Source organism: Pocillopora damicornis, chromosome 10 (assembly GCF_964200805.1).
Source record: "Pocillopora damicornis chromosome 10, jaPocDami1.2, whole genome shotgun sequence".
In the NCBI taxonomy this organism is placed as follows: Eukaryota; Metazoa; Cnidaria; class Anthozoa; order Scleractinia; family Pocilloporidae; genus Pocillopora; species Pocillopora damicornis.
This window is the reverse complement of record NC_142679.1, coordinates 9,172,169-9,191,460: the sequence shown is the minus strand read 5'-3', so window position 1 is coordinate 9,191,460 and position 19,292 is coordinate 9,172,169. Positions and strand designations below refer to the sequence as shown.

General features: G+C 36.4%; 3 protein-coding genes across 6 annotated transcripts; all 3 read left to right on the top strand.

The window, feature by feature from the left end:
• The first annotated feature begins 29 nt into the window (after positions 1–29).
• On the top strand, positions 30–8,219 carry LOC113682135 (WD repeat domain phosphoinositide-interacting protein 3). The gene is made up of 10 exons (XM_027199290.2): positions 30–225; positions 299–373; positions 1,801–1,902; positions 2,257–2,344; positions 2,903–2,997; positions 3,788–3,978; positions 4,571–4,656; positions 5,884–5,985; positions 6,785–6,909; positions 7,361–8,219. The coding sequence occupies exons 1-10, from the start codon at positions 159–161 to the stop codon at positions 7,462–7,464; spliced, it is 1,035 nt and encodes a 344-aa protein (XP_027055091.1). The 5' UTR covers positions 30–158; the 3' UTR covers positions 7,465–8,219.
• A 1,736-nt stretch (positions 8,220–9,955) lies between these two features.
• On the top strand, positions 9,956–14,320 carry LOC113682137 (uncharacterized). Of its 4 annotated transcripts, XM_089183590.1 has the most exons (5): positions 9,956–10,139; positions 10,283–10,385; positions 12,155–12,437; positions 12,721–12,927; positions 13,318–14,320. In XM_089183590.1, exons 3-5 carry the CDS (start codon positions 12,155–12,157, stop codon positions 13,380–13,382), a joined length of 555 nt encoding a protein of 184 aa, XP_089039716.1. In that variant the 5' UTR covers positions 9,956–10,139; positions 10,283–10,385; the 3' UTR covers positions 13,383–14,320. The 4 variants fall into 4 exon arrangements, with proteins under 4 accessions (XP_089039716.1, XP_089039717.1, XP_027055093.2 ...); XM_089183591.1 differs by lacking the exon at positions 10,283–10,385; XM_027199292.2 differs by lacking the exon at positions 10,283–10,385 and having other exon boundaries at positions 9,957–10,219.
• A 2,248-nt stretch (positions 14,321–16,568) lies between these two features.
• On the top strand, positions 16,569–19,077 carry LOC113682157 (vesicular inhibitory amino acid transporter). Its single transcript, XM_027199313.2, has one exon. The coding sequence runs from the start codon at positions 17,091–17,093 to the stop codon at positions 18,405–18,407; it is 1,317 nt and encodes a 438-aa protein (XP_027055114.1). The 5' UTR covers positions 16,569–17,090; the 3' UTR covers positions 18,408–19,077.
• The last annotated feature ends 215 nt before the right edge of the window (positions 19,078–19,292 follow it).

Genomic DNA, 19,292 nt, shown 5'->3' with positions numbered 1-19,292 from the left:
TTGATTCTTTCATTAATTTTGATTGGCTACATTCAGTAAATCATAGCAAGGATATCACATGGTCTATTTAATTCAAAATGGCGGTATAAATTCTCCAGTGTAACCTTCTTAGTAGTTAAAAGTATGCAATATTCAATGGGTTATTGTTATCTTTGACAATGAATATCAGTCAAACAAATTCATATGGCAATGGGCTGCTGTATGCAGGCTTCAATCAAGACCAAGGTTTGTATTCATACTATCGAGTGACGGATCGGAAACAGCTCAGACTGAGCTCAATCTTTACTTCCTTTTAAAGGTTGCTTTTCTTGTGGTATGGAGAACGGCTTTAGGATATACAACTGCGATCCGCTGAAAGAAAAAGAGCGTCAAGGTAACGTAAACATCTAAGCGTCTATGACATACCTGTGGCATTAATTTTGGTGGGAATGACATGGTTTCAGTTTCATCCACATAATATGCACGTTAGAGGTCAAACTCGACTTGTAAGCTCCCGAAATTATATCAAAGAATCTTTAAGATAATGTTCACTGGTTTGCAGTAGTAGCCTTTCTGATTTTCTTCGTAAAGTTTTATAGGAGAAGACTGACAAATACAAAATTATTGCTTTGTAATCGGTTTCAAATCATACTCATTGACTCCTTCACCCATGATCAGGATATTAGTTCTCTGCACTGTACTACAACGGGCAATGACTTAATACATTACTTATAGTACAAGATTAAAGAATTTTGTGTAAAATTAAAAAACAACCTCCCCAAATTAACATTTTCGTTTCTTATTGTCACTTGAAAATGTATTATTATTATAAATTTCCTTCTGGTCATTCGTGGGAGTGACTGGTGAAGCTAAGAAATGCATCTGAGTGCAGTGGGTCACTTTGACTGTGAGTAGTATCCACTGGGGTATCAATAGACTGCCAATCAGAGGAAGAATATGCTGGCTGACTAATTATTTGCCAAAAATAGGTTAGGGTGAGGGAACAAAAATGTTGTGAGGTACCTTGATACAACCTGACTAATCTGACCTCAGGTAGGAGCTGTGAATTCTCAATGGTCTCCAGGAGTAATGTAAATACAGCACAAAATGCCAGCAGTATTGCATGTAGTTTTTTTGGTGCTATAAATTATTATCACTATCATTATTATTTATGTGCTGTAGTATATATCACTATCACTTTGCTGGGCTTTGTGGTGCATTTTGCAGGTTAAAATAGAGAGTTTGGTGCTTGCATGCTGTCATGATTTGTCAGACTGTTTTTTTTTTCTAGTTTTAATTTTCTTAATGCCCTCCAGAGTTGTAGTGATATTAACACAGTTTATTTTCTTGGCTATACATGTAAATATGTTTTGGGCCCTTCTTGGTCATTTAAACCCTTGCCTAGTGGTTTGGGCTAGAACAACTCTGAGTCAGGTCTAAAACATATTTCAGCCCAGAAACAGAAACCTTATTGATTTATCCTTTCAATATATTTGTATGATTTCAATCTATGGCTCACTCTGATTGATCAATCTTAGGGCCTGATTCTCTATAGTCATGGTGTGATTCTTATGTCATGCCAAAAGACCAAAAAAAAAAAAGCTTAATCCCATCCTGATAGACGTCATTACTGTATGAAGAATACTGGTTCAGCCTCTGTTAGTCATGTATTAAGAAATTATAAATACTCAATGAATCAGAATTTTAAGAGGATGAGCGTTTAGCGGGTAAATTGCTTAAAATTTTACTATCAATTACATTCTAATAATGCACAGGCAGAACCATTACTGAATAAACTGTGCTATGATTGATCAACTTCAGATTTCCCAGATGGTGGTATCAACTATGTGGAAATGCTTTTTCGATGTAATTATCTGGCACTTGTTGGAGGCGGACAAAATCCAAAGTATCCAAAGAACAAAGGTGAAAGATTTTATTGACATTATAATTCTTATTGCTCTAATCCTCTGGTTAAATTATCTGAAAAAAAAAATCCCTTAATTGGTTACTTTGATTTCATATAAGGGGCAAAATTACATTCTTGTGACAATGATTCATGTACATGTATTTTCCATGTGATTAAGTGTTCATTTAAATTTGTATAATGTAGATGAACCAATTTCTTCATTTACAGTAACTCACAGCACAGTCATGGCATTGTCTTGTTATGACACTGACATATGAATGGAATAATGTCCTTTTCCCCTAAGCATATACATGTATATGCTTGTATGCAACATACAAAGAATTACTTATTGTTTTTATTTAACTTAATAGTGATGGTTTGGGATGACTTGAAAAAGAAGTGTGTCATAGAGTTGAATTTCTCTAGTGATGTCAAGGCAGTGAAGCTTAGAAGAGACAGGTTAGTGATTTGTTTAAAAGAAGTTCCAGCTTGCTAATGAGCTTTGACAGAATTTTATCCACATGACATGTGATCTCACTCCAATTTTCATATAATACAATGTGCTTCACTAGATTGAATTTATTGGTTTTTGAATGCTGCTGCTCATAAAAGCTATTTATCAACCTTAGTAATCTGACCAATGACACAGGAACTTATCAGTTGGCTTATATTTGATCACACTAAATATTCATGTTAGATTTGGTTTTGGGTTGATACCACCAGAGAAACAAGCCCTTACCCAAACCTGCCAATAATCTTTACAAACATTATTTAGTGGAACAAAATGTTATATTTGGTTGTGGGTTGATGCCACTAGAGAGTCAAGCCCTCAACCAAATCTTTCAATTATCTTTATGAACATTATTTAGGGGAACGGAAATTCTTAATAAACCTTCTCTTAACACTTGTTATTACCATTTTTTGTCATGCTGAAATGATTATGTCATCTGAACACAGGGTTCATGGAATTTTTTGGTGTGATTTGTATTGTAAAATTGTCTTTGTAATGTTTCTCAGGATAGTAGTTGTGCTGGCAGAGCTTATCAAAGTCTTCACATTTACACAGAATCCTCAACAACTTCATGTGTTTGAGACAGCAATTAATCCCAAAGGTATGAATTTCACACTTGAATGAGAAAATTCACCTATTCAGTATTAGTTTTTATGTGTACTGTCAGGTGACTTCTGATTTAAACAAAAAGTGAAAGTTTGACAAAATTCCTGATAAGATACATCACTGTTGACCGAACTGGTTTGATTATTCCATGCCACAACACTTCCTGTTACATTCTTTGCATCTACTTTGGGGCTTACAAAATAACACCTTGCCTTATAAATAATCAAACATATGATGAAACAAACTAGTCAATTTTGAGTGTTGAAGTGGTTTGCAACATTGGAAAATTATTTAAAACAAAATGCTGAAGCTGAAATTTGTACACAGGTAGTGGGTGGTTGACTCAATGTCCAAACTTTTGCCGTTTGTTTACATGTGTGATACCAAATTTGGCCAATCCCTGTTACAGTACCTCAGGATGATAGAATGTCATTCTTTTTCTCCTTTCATTCTTTCTTGCTCCTTAGTTACAAAACAAAGTTTGATTTTACTTAGCAGTGATCTCTTGTTTGAAGTGTGTTCCATTACCAGATTATCTTTGAATTGAGTTGTATTGAGTGAGTTCAATAGAGAAAGAAAGGGGGTCATTTACAAACCAGTTTAATTTTTCAGTGTGTGAACCAAGTTTCTATACTTTCCTTTTTAATGCTGCTCAAGGTTTTGTGCAAATACTCAATAGAAGTCAGAGTTCCTTTTGGATACATAATTGATTAGCTACAAAGGACTACATGTACTTCTAGATGAGGTTTACTGAAGTAAAATTCAGGATTTTTCTTCCCTTGTAGGTTTGTGTGTCCTTTGTCCAAGCAGTAACAACTCTTTACTAGCATTTCCTGCACGTAAGATGGGACATGTTCAGATTGTTGACTTGGCCAACACAGAACGTGCTCCACAAGAGATTGCTGCTCATGAGGCTGCACTGAGTTGCATTGCCATGAATTTACAAGGAACAAGACTAGCAACAGCTTCTGAGAAGGTGTTATATCTTTCCTGTAATATTAACTGTGCTGAAAAGATCAACTTTTTGTTACTCTGTGTCAACTGTGTTTTCATATATTGCTCTATATATTCCTCTTTTTGATCAGCATCAAACTAAATTGATTGAATTGCGTACACAGCTGTATCCCAAAAATGTTTCATAAACTGCAGTAGTTATGCAAGGAGCTTGATATACTCTCTTTTGGGAACAATGTTTAAAATTCACTTTGACGTAGCTTGTCTTTTACATATTGTAGACACTGGTGTAAACCACTGGCTGCTTAAGCAAAATCAGCTGCTTTTAATCAATAAAAATAAATACAAGATACTCATTACATGCAGCATACTGCTGGTCAGTAATTTTAAGATTAGTATGAAGTGCAGGGATGAGGGGGTTTCACTTGTATGTGTATATTTTTTGGAACTGTCCCATTTTGGAAAGAGAATTTGATGATTACTGTCAATGCATAAAGGTACAACAGCTTATTATGCTGAGATTCGGAATGGATTTTCAAGAAACAGTGTTAAAGGCTAGTCAGTGGATAATTGGTTAATAAGTAATTTTTTCTTTTACTTAATCTTCTCTACAGGGAACTCTGATAAGAGTTTTTGATACAAGTAATGCAGTACAACTGCACGAATTGAGACGAGGATCAGGAAGTGCTAATATTTACTGGTAAAAATGAAGAAATAGTGCTTTTTATGTATGTGATTGTCTTTGAGAGGGCAGTCCTCAAAGGGACTGTTGGTGGTGACAATCACTTTACATTATGACAACCTGATGGAAATCTTTATTATGATATGGTGACTTCAATGTTGACTTCAGCCAATCAGCTGTTGGCATGTCACTTGTCTTTTGCACCACTCAGTCAGGTTGATGAATGATGTTCACCATTCTAAACCCCCAAATCATTTTGTCAAATTTTCCTGTCAATTAAGGTCTGTGGTGCTATTATAGTAAACAAAATATCACATGGTTGCTTGTTTATGTAGATATGGAATTTCTCTTCTTGTGTTCAACTTGATATCTCACTCATACTCTCTGTGTATCAATGATAAGATGCCAAATAGAGATTAGTGTAATCAGCAGCAGTTATCAGGTGTGGCTCCAGAGGTTTGGAGTGACCTGTTCTCCAACAAAATTTGCCATAGCTCAGAAATCATTACTAACATATTTCAGGTGTGCATGGTTTTCTGTGTTTTACAGTAATGGTGGTCGGCTAAGAATATATGAAAGTCATATATTTGAACTGCGGATAAAGACGTGAATGAAAGTGATCCTTGCAGTATTGTGCACTACTTGAGCAGTAGTGAAAATAAGACCTGAAAAAAATTCAGGCCTGCATGGGGTTAGAATAAAGGGAATAAAGGGTTAGAATAAAGGGAATGATTGCTAATTGAACTAACATAATGACCAGCTCCCAGTTGCTTTGTTAGCTCAGTTGGTAGAGTGCTGCACTGGTGTTGCAAAGGTCATGGGTTCAAATCCCATACAGGCCTGAATTTTTTTCAGGCCTTATTTTCACTACTGCTCAAGTAGTGCAGATTAGTGCAGGGATCACTTTCATTCAAGTAATGGTAGTGTTTTAAGATATCGACAGCTTTCATTTCTTTCTTTCCCTTGAGTAATACTGCTGAGTGATTCATGGAGATCACAAGAATAAAGGAAGTGATTGCTAACCTAAGAAGCTTTGACTGATTTACTAATCCTCCTTGTCGGTACCATGTAGGAAATTTATGAATCTAAAAGTGTGGAGAATTTGGATAACTATGTCATAGTGTAAAGGGCTAGTTCAGGCAGTAAATTGAAATGATTATGGTTTATTATTTTGCATTATTTTGTGTGCCATTTTCTCGATGATTTCAACAATAGTAGATAACAAAGAGTCTGTTTTATTTGTAGTATAAACTTCAACCATGACTCAGAACTTTTGTGTGTATCAAGTGATCATGGTACAGTTCACATCTTTGCCATTGAAGATCCAAAGAAAAATAAACAGTCAAGGTAAGGTCCTCTCCCTCAAAGGTAAATTTTTTAGATTAGCTCTAAGCATGTACATGAGCTTCACAGTGCACATAGATTTAGGATAAATACATAAAATTCATTATGCAAGTGGAAATCCAGTCTGAGCTAAGGTCCCCCCTTGGGATTGGAGAGTTGTCCTGGTATACAGGTGTTCCCATCTGGGCTGGCAATTCGATTTTTTAGTGGGATATAGAAATATTGAAGTGACTTTCACAGCTGCTGCAGATTATCCAGGGTTTGTAGCATGAAGGAAGGAGAGCTAATGCTTTTTTTCCTGAGATGAAAAGGTTCTTTAGAGAGGTTCCCTTACAGTTCACTGTGCTAGTATTGTATTTACCATATACTCACGAGCAGTTGTCTTTCTTATGAATTCTGAGACCCTGGCTAGGAGTTGAGCCTTGACTTGTTGATGTGGAAGCCAGCACATCTTCTACATTCTCCACCTGTAACTAATCCTCCCTCCACCTGTTACTTTGCTTATTATTTTACAAAATGTACATTTACATGAACAGTGTATACAGCTCTGGTATAATGGTATTGGAGCTCAACAATTTTGCCAGCGGCTTATATAGAGAAATGGCTTTGGAATTGTTACAAGATGAATTTATAATGTTGTATATATATTTGATTTTCTTCTGAGCTAAAATCACATCTGTAAGCCATGCAATAAGAAATCACTGTTCATGGATACATGATATATGTGCTGCACTGACTGTGTTCTGAATTACATAATTTTTTTCCTAAATTATTTCCTAAATTATTTCCTTTTTTATGTCAGTCTTGCCACAGCCCACAACTTTCTTCCAAAATACTTCAGCTCTAAGTGGAGCTTTTCAAGATTTCAAGTTCCTGGTGACCCACACTGTGTTTGTGCATTTGGAAGTGAAAAAAACACTGTCATAGGTATGTTCATTGTTCTTTTTAATAGAAAGCAAGGGACATACATGCATCGCAACTTCAGATACATTTAAAATACTTAGGATAGGCTGTCACTGTGCATGTACACTGTGCATTCTTGTTTGGATTGTAAGCCTCATTGCTCTGCATGTGTGGAATATTTTATAACTTAGTTACCACGTATGGAATAATTTATGACTAACGATGTAGGTCTGGGTTACTTGATGCTTCTCAGTAGAATGGTTTTTAAGTGTCATGAACTCCTTGGACAAATTCACTAAAACATCAGCCAGCATTGGAAATTCATCTGGCATTTCGATAGTCACAGGTTGCAATCTCGTGAGAAGCTGCAGGAATTTTGCTTGTTCAAGTAGACTTACAAGTTTGATAACATTGTTACTTTTTTCAGTTGATAATTTGTTTTGATCATCCGTTTCTTTTGTTGATTTCTCCGTAGCTATTTGTGCAGATGGCAGTTATTATAAGTTTGCTTTTAATTCCAAAGGAGAGTGTTCACGAGACGCCTATGCACAGTTCCTTCAGATGACAGACGGAGATTGAACTACTCGCTCATTCAATTAGTTTCTATTTCGAATCTTATGCTGTTACGAACGATCACTGTAGGATGCAAAATATATTTTTTAATTATTAGTTATGAATCACCTTTTTCCAACTTTAATGGGGGATGTTTGATGCTTGGCATGATTGGAAAGAAAATTATGTACATGAATACAACAAATGGAAAGAACTGAATGTCACCCCAAGCAATTGGTAAATTGTAGCACTTCTCGTATTTAAGTAACACTAGTAAGCTATCTCTGGTTTCTAATAGTAGTGTCGCACTTCTTTACCTTGTAGCTCACGAGAAAGTTGAAAGTATTTCAGTAAAAGATAATATATAACTGGAAAACAATTCCTGTATTAATATTAGATACTAGCAGCAGTAATGGATTGCTTTGGAACAGTGTTGACAGACAACCGTTTGGAGGACATTTTTCAGCTCTAAAACCTCGCTTCCGAGTGATGTCAAGCCCCCTTCCCCGCCAAAACACAGCGTCATAAATGAGTAGTGGTTTCGTCTCTTTTGCAAGGATGTAACAAGCTCCTCAGAGGGTCTTGTAATTGGTTTGTACAATGGCTTAATGAAACGCGAAAGCGTTCCTTTTGTGAATAACTTAAAAAAATCGAATACATTTATGCGTCATTCACAAATCCATGAAAACTGAGAAATTAAAACGATTGGAATAGTGCATGTGTAGTGTAAAGAATTGTATTAGATAACTATTTTAGTATTAAAAGTTCTATCCTGTTTTTAACATGTTTACGCACAGTATATCTTATTGAGAGAAACTGTAATTGTTGGGGTAGCTTCGTGAAAACTAGTCAAGGACTCATTAGGAACTCTTTTTTTTGCCTTATAAGAGATCATAACCGCTTTCGCATTTAAAAATTCCCCGAGTTTTTTTATTTTCACATTCCATTCTGTTCGCTTCCTCGCTTCTTTCCTAGTGTTCGCACACAACAGTCCTCAGCTAAGGACACGGGACGTGTTTTACAGCTTACCTTGGTATCAAATGCGGTTATAGCAAAATAGCTATCATGTATGTTGTATAGCAGTTCTAACAGATCGGTTGCAAGCTCTTTAACCGCAGTCTTGCATACCGACGCCTGGCACGTGGTGGGTCTCTGCATGTGACAGATGGTGTCTATGTAATGAGGCAATTAGATTGTAATGAGAATACTCGTGATAGATTTCGTTTTAAAGTTTTAAATCGCTGTAGAATAATGATTTCGCCCTGTATCGCTAGAGCGGAGTGTGGAGGAAGGGAATGGGGAGGGATCGAACTTGACCATTTCTCATACTCACAGGTTCAAATCATTTACTGCAATGAAAGTTTACTGATTCTCTATGACCCTACTAAGCGCAATTTTTCTCTCAATTCCGAAATATCAGGCGCATCGATGTCCTGCTGCTGATCTAAAATACAAAAATTTGTGATTAGATGACATTACAGGTACCCGTGATAACTTAAGAGATACATGTTAGCTCGCTCATTAATTTTACAATGCAATAGCGATTTTTTAACACGATTGTAGGACAATTTAAGAGTATTTCCCAACTAGTTCAAGAAATTTTGAATGAGACCTGTAGATCAAAAAGGTGCGATCCTCTCACACAAAATAATTTGCCAATTTTTATGTCAACAAGAACGTAACTCACTTCACATTTGTTAAAAACCATTAGCTGCTTCTATTTCATTGGTTGGAAAAGATCTGCTTTCATATTTTCATAAGTAAAACCATTAATTCAAATCGTTCAAACTGAAATTCCACACTACACCAGCCCAAGAAGATGGTTTAAAAGGAAAAGCCAATCACCACAGTTAAGCAAAAAGAATTAAAACTTTTTTCAGTGTTTGAGGCTACTGCGATTGTACACGACCTGGCCGTGTGCAGCTTAATAACAGCCGAAAGTGCCATCTGAAAATCCGCAATACAGTACTTTCACATCTGCTTTTTTAATTTCCCATTTGGAAAAGGCAAATCGTTAGCCTTTTATCATGTCTTTCTAAGGTCCGACATGCGCTTCTTATCACGGAGTCTATCGGCAAAGAGTAGGTGAAAAGTTTTTTTTCCACAAGGCGAACAAGGAAAATGTATATTCAGCTATGTCTTAGTGATAGGATTGATTGAACAGGTCGAAACAGTGGACTTTTAGGAGAAGGAGTTACTTTTGTAATGCAGGAATTGTACACGAAAAAAAGATCGTCAAATTGAAGCTCAGTAGTTTTTTTCTTAGGTGGCTGAATTTATTCAAAGGTGTACCGGTGTGATGAAAGGAAAATGTAAACTGACACCGACAACTTTGAACGAAAGTGAAATTGACGAAAGTAAGATGTCCGTAGCAGTTTGCAACAGTAATTTGCATGATTTACAGACAACAAAATTTAACCAAAAATATCTAATATCTGTTAAAATTTTTTTACAACTCCATTGCGAAAAAAAGAATGCCGAATAAGAATTTTTTTACCATAAATGATTAATAACTTTATTTGAAAGTAGAGGGTACACACAACAACGAAGCTAACAATCAATTGGTTCTTTTAAACATGCGCATTTCGAATTATAAGTAGGAGGCGACGTAGGTTAATAACATACAAAGTTCAACAATAATTTTTTTTGCCTTTGTTGGTTCTATGGAAACAAGTTAAAACACTGTAAAAGGATACTGCAAGGTAAACTCAAATTTTTATCGCCTTCAAATTAGAGCCCTTCTGCTGTAAGATCCAATTGCAGCTTTAACATTTTCACAAAGGTAAGAGAATACTTTTATCAATGTGGCAAATCTTTGTTTTCACGACAACGGTTTTTTCCCCAGAGACAATTGGAACGGGATAATTTGGCAAATATTTCCATACAGATACATATGTGTATATAGTATATGTCAGTGGAACGACTCAACCTAACCAGCGACATGCAAGGTCAGGATAGTTAGGGAAACGTTGCTCGGAAAAAAGAAATATGCATAGTTTTGCTACAGAAATATCAGCAAAAGGTACAAGAACAATTCATTAACCCGTTGTTTGTCAAAAGCCCGTTTCTGTTGCGATAGGTTAAGCTGACTTAGGAACACTTTACGTAATTTTCCTTCGCACGACTTAATTCGGCTGACATAAATATCTTCAATGCGCAGATTCTTCACTTCTAAATATTTGCGCATTTCCTGTAAGATCGATTCAGCCTTTTAAACTTACCGCATCATAATTTAGGTCAAACAAAAAAGCAGTTTTCAATGAAAAACGATATCTTTGCAGCGACTCAGCATTTACCACAAGCAACCAAACTTTTTTCTCTCCGCTGTAAAACTGAGATATTCGTCAACAATCCTTTAAATCTACTGTATGAATGTTCGTGCTTGTGGACAGAAAATGACTCCATGTTTCGCCCCTCCTTGATTAAACAAGCTCCTCGTATTTCTTGTGTATGGAGTAAGTGCATTAATTGCTTCCACTATGAGAAAAAAAATAGCATAAATAGACTCAATTTTTTATGTGCTACGATAGAGATGATGCTGGGGCTGATTTCGGAAAGAGAAAAATAAGTCACTTTCCCACCTTATCCACGATATACTTTCATTCAGTGAAACTAGAGTAAAACTTGATCTGCTTGTTATTGCTAGAATAAGAGACATATCTGAAACTTGAAAATATAATATTTTGCTCATGTTTCTGTAGATTTTAGTTTGCAACATTGCCAGATAAAACCGATACTGTTCTTTAAGTTCTTTCAGGGTTTCATAATATTCATAAATAAGTGTTTTACCTTTTCAAGCAGTTACGTGAATCAACCTCCTTGTGTTTATGTGTCGTAAGAAAAACTGGGCAGGTGTTTTGTTGAAGAGGACATTAGGAAAACAAAAGAATATTTTCCGCCAGAAGAGAGTTGGTACTATGGTCAGAGAGCCAAGAACACCACTTTTACACTTTTCTTAAATATGTAATTCGGTGGACAAAATGCCGCTGAAACAGAAGTGGTTCTTGTGTCATATCGAAAGCTGAGAATACTACTACGATAAAATATATCTAAATGCAATAGGTATTCATAATATTTTTTTTCCTTAAAACATAATTGGCGGGCCGCTCCTTTCCCAAATTATGAAAAATAACTCTTTTGAGCTTCTGTGGCCGTGAAAAATAGTCGATGGTGAAAGATTGAGGGAAACTACAACACAAATCAATGCAATAAAGCATCAAATGTTAGTGATGGAAATCCTTGCTTATCGCACGGGTCCATGAAAGAGTGAGGCCGTATGTTTACATTCATGCTTTTCCCTACTCCTAATCTTTAGAAACCTGATTACAGGATTTAAAGTTATTTCGACTAAGCCTTCCAATCATGTTTCTTACATGAGCTATCGTATTTACTTGATCAAGCGCCGAGGCAATTATTCAATTTTTAGCGTTTCTGATGCGAAGTTCATAACGTTGCGGCATTTATTTCAAAATCATATTTCTCCAGTTTACCACGATAAATCATTTTGTGACTCAGAAACTTCTTTTAAGTTCTCAAGTCTCGTTTTTAGATAAAAAATTTCGACGGAAGGTGGAGGTAACCGAGTTATATGATACTTGATATCCAATTTTACTATAAACTTCGAATAAATGCAACATTCCTCTGATTGGGTGCGGTGTATATACCAGGGCGGTGTTTACTCCAGTAATATGGTTGTGACACAAAACTGTTATTGCAGATGTTGTTGCCACAGGCTCTGCTCACCGCCACGTTAGCTTTCTACTTCATGCATTCATCTCTTGGTTCAAGCAGTGTAACAGTTACGCCCTCACTCACGGCAACATCAAATTCAACCATTGGCACGACCTCTCCAACTGTAGTTAACAGCACTACTACCAAACAGGGTAATTCCGGAGGCAGCTCCCTTCTCTCTAAGGGTGGACATAGAATGACTACCGTATCAATAGCGAAGTCCGTAGATCACTCTGTCAATCAGACCGCCACTGTGTCTATTGGTTTCGGTAAGAATATGACGGTACCGTTAGCAAAAATAACAACTTGGTTTGATGAATACTTACAGTTATATAAATGATACTTCGTTGGACAAATAGAAACTTATGAAATGGTTCTACAGGAAGCCTTATTTATCATGCTCATTAGCGCTTTTTAATGAAACCTACATCGTTCAAATGAAGACCCAAACCTGAATATGACCAGACTGATAAGTACCTGGATGGAAAAGTTAACGGCAACTTACATCAAATACATTTTAACCGAAAAAATTTGCTTTGCTTGATTCTGTAGCTGCAGTAAGGTGGTCTTCTTGGAGAGTAGAAAATACCGATGATTGCCAGAAGAAGTGTTGTGACACAGGGGGCCCAGTGATTCGCCAGATAAGAAATTGTACGATCATAACAGAGCGATGCATAGGTCTCAATAGATGCTCACATTATGGACCCGTGGAGCGAGATGTATCGTGTTACACAGTGTGCGATTGCATGCACAGTCTCGGTCAGTTGTTTTCATCATTTTGTTTCACTTTTGTTTGAAACCAAAGCCCTATGTCACTAACCATGTGACTGACTGAGATCCCATGTTATGGCGAAAGACAATTGAGACTTGGTAACATGTAGTGAGCCGAACATGAGAGTGGGAAATGTATCAGAGAAATTAGTATATCTAACCAAATGACAAAAACTATACAAACAGCACACATTACTTTGTGCGACATATTTGACTCACTTTTAGTCCCTAGAAATAAAGTTCTTTTTCCCTGTCGACAAAAGAAAAGAATGTAGAAATGGTTACTAGTTTATCTCAACCATCCTTTTTTAACCCACATATCATTTAAGATCGTATGAATATCAGGGAAACTAGTGTGTTTGTCTTTATCTGTTCCAGGGCACTTCTTGGCTGCTCCGGTGATTATGACGGTCATGTCCAATATTCTAGCGGTTACTTGGTAGAATGTGGCATGCAACTAAAGATATGTACTGAGTTTGTAGCCAATCACCGTCGTGGATATGTTTTAAAGGATTTTTTTTTTTGTTCCCTAACCCGCGCTTATTTTGCTCTTTTTGTTAACAAATAAGCTAAAGCGAAAGTTCTTTCTTTTTCTCGTCACGAGTGTGGGACAAAGAAAAAAATTCAGTTGGTCGAAGGCCGATAAGCGCAAACCTAAGACTAAGTTTTAATCCGGGTTTCTTTATTTCCTTGTACAAAAGCCTTGTTGGGATAATTTTTTCTATTCTTTTTAGAGCATCTAATAATCATATCCTAGACAAAAATAATAATACTGAATTTTCTATAAAAGCTTTCATATCTAAAATCAGATTTCACACTAACCCTGGGTTATCTTAACCCAGCTTTGTAACAAGCAACAAGTGCGAGAACTTTTTAACTAGAAGACAGAAAATCAAGCTTTCTTAGAATAAGTTTAATGTACCAGTCTTTGTCCCTTTTGTAAAATTTCATCCTATTTGTGGTTAAAAAGAAGCTTTTTTCGCGTACATCATATTATCAAAAAGCTATACGTAATGCATTACAGTAGTGGGTTAGATAAACTAAAAGAAAGAACTCAAGAGAGTTAAGCTCTGCCTCACCTGCGCTCAAATCTCATCATCGAGGTTAAATTCTTATGGTGTCGTTGGCGAGATTTTCCAGAGTTCTTTAAACAGTCACATGTTGATAATTCTCACCTAGAACTATGTTTATTTAAGTCTTTTAGAGTTAAATTTTTTTAACTCTTTAGCTCGTGTTCTTTTTGGTTTTCCTAAACGGTAAATGTGCCACCAATATGACTACCATGATTGCTACATTAATTTTCGAAACTTGATTCTTTATTCTTAGTAAAATACTGTGATACAGCGCTGAGAAAAGGCCATTAAATTTACCATAAAATTCATTGAGAGCAATTTTTTTTACTTTGTGTACCTTGAATTTTGTTTAAAAGGCATAAATGTAGATTATTGCCTACTTTACTGACACGTTAATTATGTTAAAGGTATCTAAGAGGTGAATTTTGTGAAAATTTGATTGAACTCCATTAATCTGCTTCCGATTTGTTTTCTTTTTTGACGTTGCATATTTCATGATGGTGTTACTGTATTTTTATCAATACTTCTTCTGTAATAGCCATGTAATTTTGCCGATAACCTAAAAAAGGGAAGACTTCTCTAAAAACCTTCATGCCACTTCCTTTCCTGCTTTGCAACTGCTTGAAATCTGTCTTTCAATTTAGTACAATGGAGATCCAGGATTAGTAACTTAATTGTAAGTAAGAATTGCACAAGGGAAGGGAGAGGATGGATAAAATAAATCGATTGTTGTTCGCCTCTCCTGATCTCCTGTTTCCTTGAGTTATAGGTATGATCTTCGTTATTCAGAGACGTTCCTCATCTACTCCCAGGGAAATTTTCTGAAGTGAGATGAATGAGCTGATGTATACAAAACAGAGCATTTCACTTTTATCCGATCGGTGGAACGGATTATACAGTTTCTTTAAAACAAAGCTTGGTCTGAGCTTCAGATTGCAGCTCGACGGCGTCCATCTGTATCGCAACCGAACAAATCTGTCTTCTCGTACTTTCTGCCTGGAGGAGTTGAGACTCGAATGTGAACACGTTCTGGTTTGATTATCAAAATCTTTAACTCAACTCAAATCTAAACTGGTTTTACTTGATATAAGATTTTAAACCTTTACCCACCCCTATGGTTAGTTTAATCTTTCAGGCAATGCGTTCTCTTGCATGGCTTTCAAACCCTACTGACCTACTTTGTTTTCTTTCGGACATATTTCCGTTACTTAAAATGTTAAATCTGGAATGTAGTTAACGTCAATAAGGACCCCGAATCAACAAAGCCTATGAAGAAATTTAATAATCATATCAAATTCAAATAATTCAAATATCAGATTTTTTTAAATTTTTTCTGCCGCCACTGAAATAAACACTACAAATATGTAAATCGAGCCACGAGATACTCATCCGGCAGTCTTGGCAAATTCATCCAGCCCTTAATCATTTTGCTGAAGCGTTCTGTAACGGCCTTTGTTGGTAGCTAATTACTCAGTATCGGGATAAGATGATGTTGTTGATCTTATGACTTATGAAAAGAAAAGAAAAGGAAAGCAATTAAATAGGAGTTGGCATAAAGGACTCCAAACATATAGAACTAACACCATGCATGTTTATAACTTTCCTTTTGTTTTAATCATACATCTCTATCAGCTTGAAAATTCAAAGTTGATTTTTCGATTCAAGACAAGAATACATGTTTCTACCCGAAAATGAGGATGCCTGGTTAATAATGTTTAGCTGAAGTTTTGGAGTATAGAACACCTTCTACTCTATCAAATTGAGAAATCTTCTTCATCAATATTGCGTACTGGTCACTCTAGGAAGTTTAAGCTTTTACTCTTGCTGATTTGCAGACAATGAAAGATAGAGGTGAAAACTGTAGATTAAAACAGATATTTCAAAGACAGTCACAGATTGTGTGGGCGAGCAGAGTGATTATTCGCAAAACCCACTGTTAAGTACCAACGCGCTTGTAAATAATACAATTACCTACAGCCACTCGAATGTTAAAAAAAAAATTATTTTAAATATTTCGTTTCCCAATCGAAATAAAGAGAATTTGATAAGATAATCTTGGGTTTTGAAAATGTAAATAAAGACGAGAAGCGGTATCACAAGAGCATACACCAAGCTTATTATTTGTAATCGCATTTTCAGGCTTTCCTGATTTACACAGACCCTTAAATTTCAATTTGACATTTTTGCTTCAATTTTCATCATCGATAAAAATGAAAGCACTTTTTACTTTCCTTATAGGTTTGAATTCATGCATAGAAAGGGAAATATGGTTACACGATAGAAAAAAAAAAAACATTCCCACACGGCTGAATTACTTAGTTAGGGTGTATTTTCTAAGAAAAGAGTGATAAATAAGTCTTTTTCTTGTGTAATAATGTTGTTGTCATTTATTAGTAGGTGGATTGATAATTTTTTAGATCTTCCTTTCAGAAATGAAAGTTCATAAATTATTAGCTAAAACGCCAAAAGCAGCCAATTTACTCTACTCTGAACGATCGAGTAAATAATTAATTAGTGGAAAGAGTGGTTGTAAATTCAAACAAAATGTATTATTACTTTTTATTGTGCATGAACTTGACCAGAAAAAATTGCAAGTTTCCTCTGAAGGTCTGGTTGAAGAAAGACGATTAAAAATACTGTTTAAATAAATGTATCTTCACAATTTCCCACGCGAGAATGTTCAGGAAAGCCGATCCCTGTACAAGCAGGTGGAAATTTGTGATATTTTTCAAGATGTTTTGTCGCTTTTGATTGGATGTTAGGCGCCAAAGCTAATTGGCTCGTGTTTTAATAACAGTTAATTGGCTCGTGTGCTAATAACGTTTAAGACCTCCAACACATAAATTGTTTGCGCGAAAGCCTGAAGCTTCTATTGAAAAAATTTCATTTACAAGTCAGAGCGCTTTCCCCGATGTTTGAAATGGACGGGTCTTCAAGATAACATGTAATCTGCCGGTTAAAACACTTGACCTTTCTGAAGAAAGACGCTAAACGAAATTCAGAATTGATTTAAATTGAAGACAATTAATGAGAAGCGCCAACTCGAGTGTAAAGGAAACAGACTCAAAGTAATTCGTTATGAGCGAGTCGAGATCATCTTCACCCCTTCTGGGGAAAGAAAGCAAATCCAACCAAGAAGGCTCCGGAAATGAGTTAGAAAACAAAACTTCTTCTCTGGAAGCATTTTTCAATATCTTTAATGCCAACATGGGCACTGGGGTTCTAGCTATGCCGTATGTTATACGTCTGACCGGCTACTGGGGAGTCATTCTCATCATTATTATCGCTGCTCTCGGTAATTATACGGGCAAACTTCTGATCTACTGTCTTCGGGAGGACACTGCTTATGAAAACCTCTCAAAGGCCACTTACGCCGACCTGGGTGAAGCATTCTGGCCCCGATATGGGCGCGTCATGGTGCACATTACTAACTTCTTTGAACAGTTCTCGCACTGCACTCTATTCCTTATCATGTGTGGGACTGTGCTGCACCACACGTTTCCAGATAGCTTCGTGTCAGAGAGCGTTTGGATCGCGGTGGTCTCCATTGCTGTGTTGCCGTGTGCTGGCGTCCGTACAATGAAGCACATCTCTTGGATCAGTATCTTAACTGTTATCGTGGCTCTGGTCACTTCGACCTGTGTGTTGGTATTTGCTCTGGCTCACTTTCAACAATGGAGGACTCACGAACTAGCTCCACTGAAATTCAAAGAAATGTCCATTGCCATGGGAATCATCGTGGTAACCTATTCATCACAGGCTTATCTACCTATCATCGAAAAGTCCATGCGGTATCCAGGAGAGTTTAACGCCATCATGGATTTCACCTATACTCTGGTTACCATTATCAAATTCAACTATGGAATCCTGGTGTTCTTCTGTTTCAGGGAACACACAGAGCAGATTATGACACTTAGTGTCCCACATGGTGCGTTCCGCATCACTCTTTCTCTCGCAGTTATCGTCACAGCACTTCTGTTTTATGTGGTTCCCATGTTCACGCTGTATGACATTTTTGAACACCAGCTCAATATTCCTCTGTTTGCTGAACTCAAAGATGAGCCTCTCCGATGCAACAGGAATTCCATGCCAAAACTGGTGTTCAGGTTCATGTTTATTTTGCTCTCTACTCTTGTGGCAATTTTCGTGCCTCATTTCGGTTTACTAATGGCCTTTGTCGGCAGTTTCACCGGCACCATTTTAGTGCTTATATATCCGTGTCTTTTTCATATTAAGCTTCACTATTCCACTATGCCTTGGTATCATATATTGTTCGATGTGTCAATAGCTGTGTTTGGTTTAGTAGGCTGTTTATGTGGGGTGGTATTTTCTTCCATTCAGATCGCTAAAGAGTATGATTTTTATAGAATGTGGGGAATCGAGCCGGATGAGTAACGAGGCTGGAGACTTTTGTTTCACATAAAAGAAAAAGTATTGTTATCTCAAAAACATCAACAGCTGGGAGACTATTTCAGATTTAAATCTTGACTGACGTCAGAGAGCTTTCAAGATGGAAATAAATAACCATTCACTCTCATTTTTGTTTTTCTGAGCGGAAACGTTTCCTTGGAAAATATGTGAGTCTTATCGCGCTAGCGGTACTGACTTAAACAAGAAACTAAAAACCAGAGAATTTTGATTCAAAGGGAATAAGATATGTATTTTGATATCCTCAGCCTTTCTATTTTAATTTTGGGACGGTTTGTAGCGGTCACGAAATGCTAATTAGTCGTTTTTACAATCGAGCCGGTACAGCTGGCAACTTTGACCCTAGCTTTATTAATAAAATAACTCTTGGTTTGCAAGAATGGAAATAACTTCTTAATGTGGGAATATTTTCTAGAATTGCTACATTTCGGTGTTCAACTCGTAGACTCAAAATGCTGACAAGGATTCGAATTTTTATTTTAATCTAAATGAGGATGTGAAAATAGGATCGAGGAAATTGAGAGCAAAGGCGACCAAATGTTGTGGCAAATGAATTCAGAATATAACGTGTGTGTCACAGGAGTATAACGATGTTAGTTATTATCATGAAAGAAATATAATAAAAATTCATTTCAAGGGACTATTAGCTTTTATAAGTGAAGTAATACTTTACTGCGAAGAAAGATACCAACACATAGCTGAACTAAAAAATATTATATTTTGATTAAAGAGAGATAAAAATCCATTTCTAACCTGCTCGCCAGGGTAAGGATGTTCGGATAAACGCTCCAACAGAGCAGAAACGGAAAAGCTCTTAAAAGGCGAGGAAGGTCATATACTCAGCTAAAATCA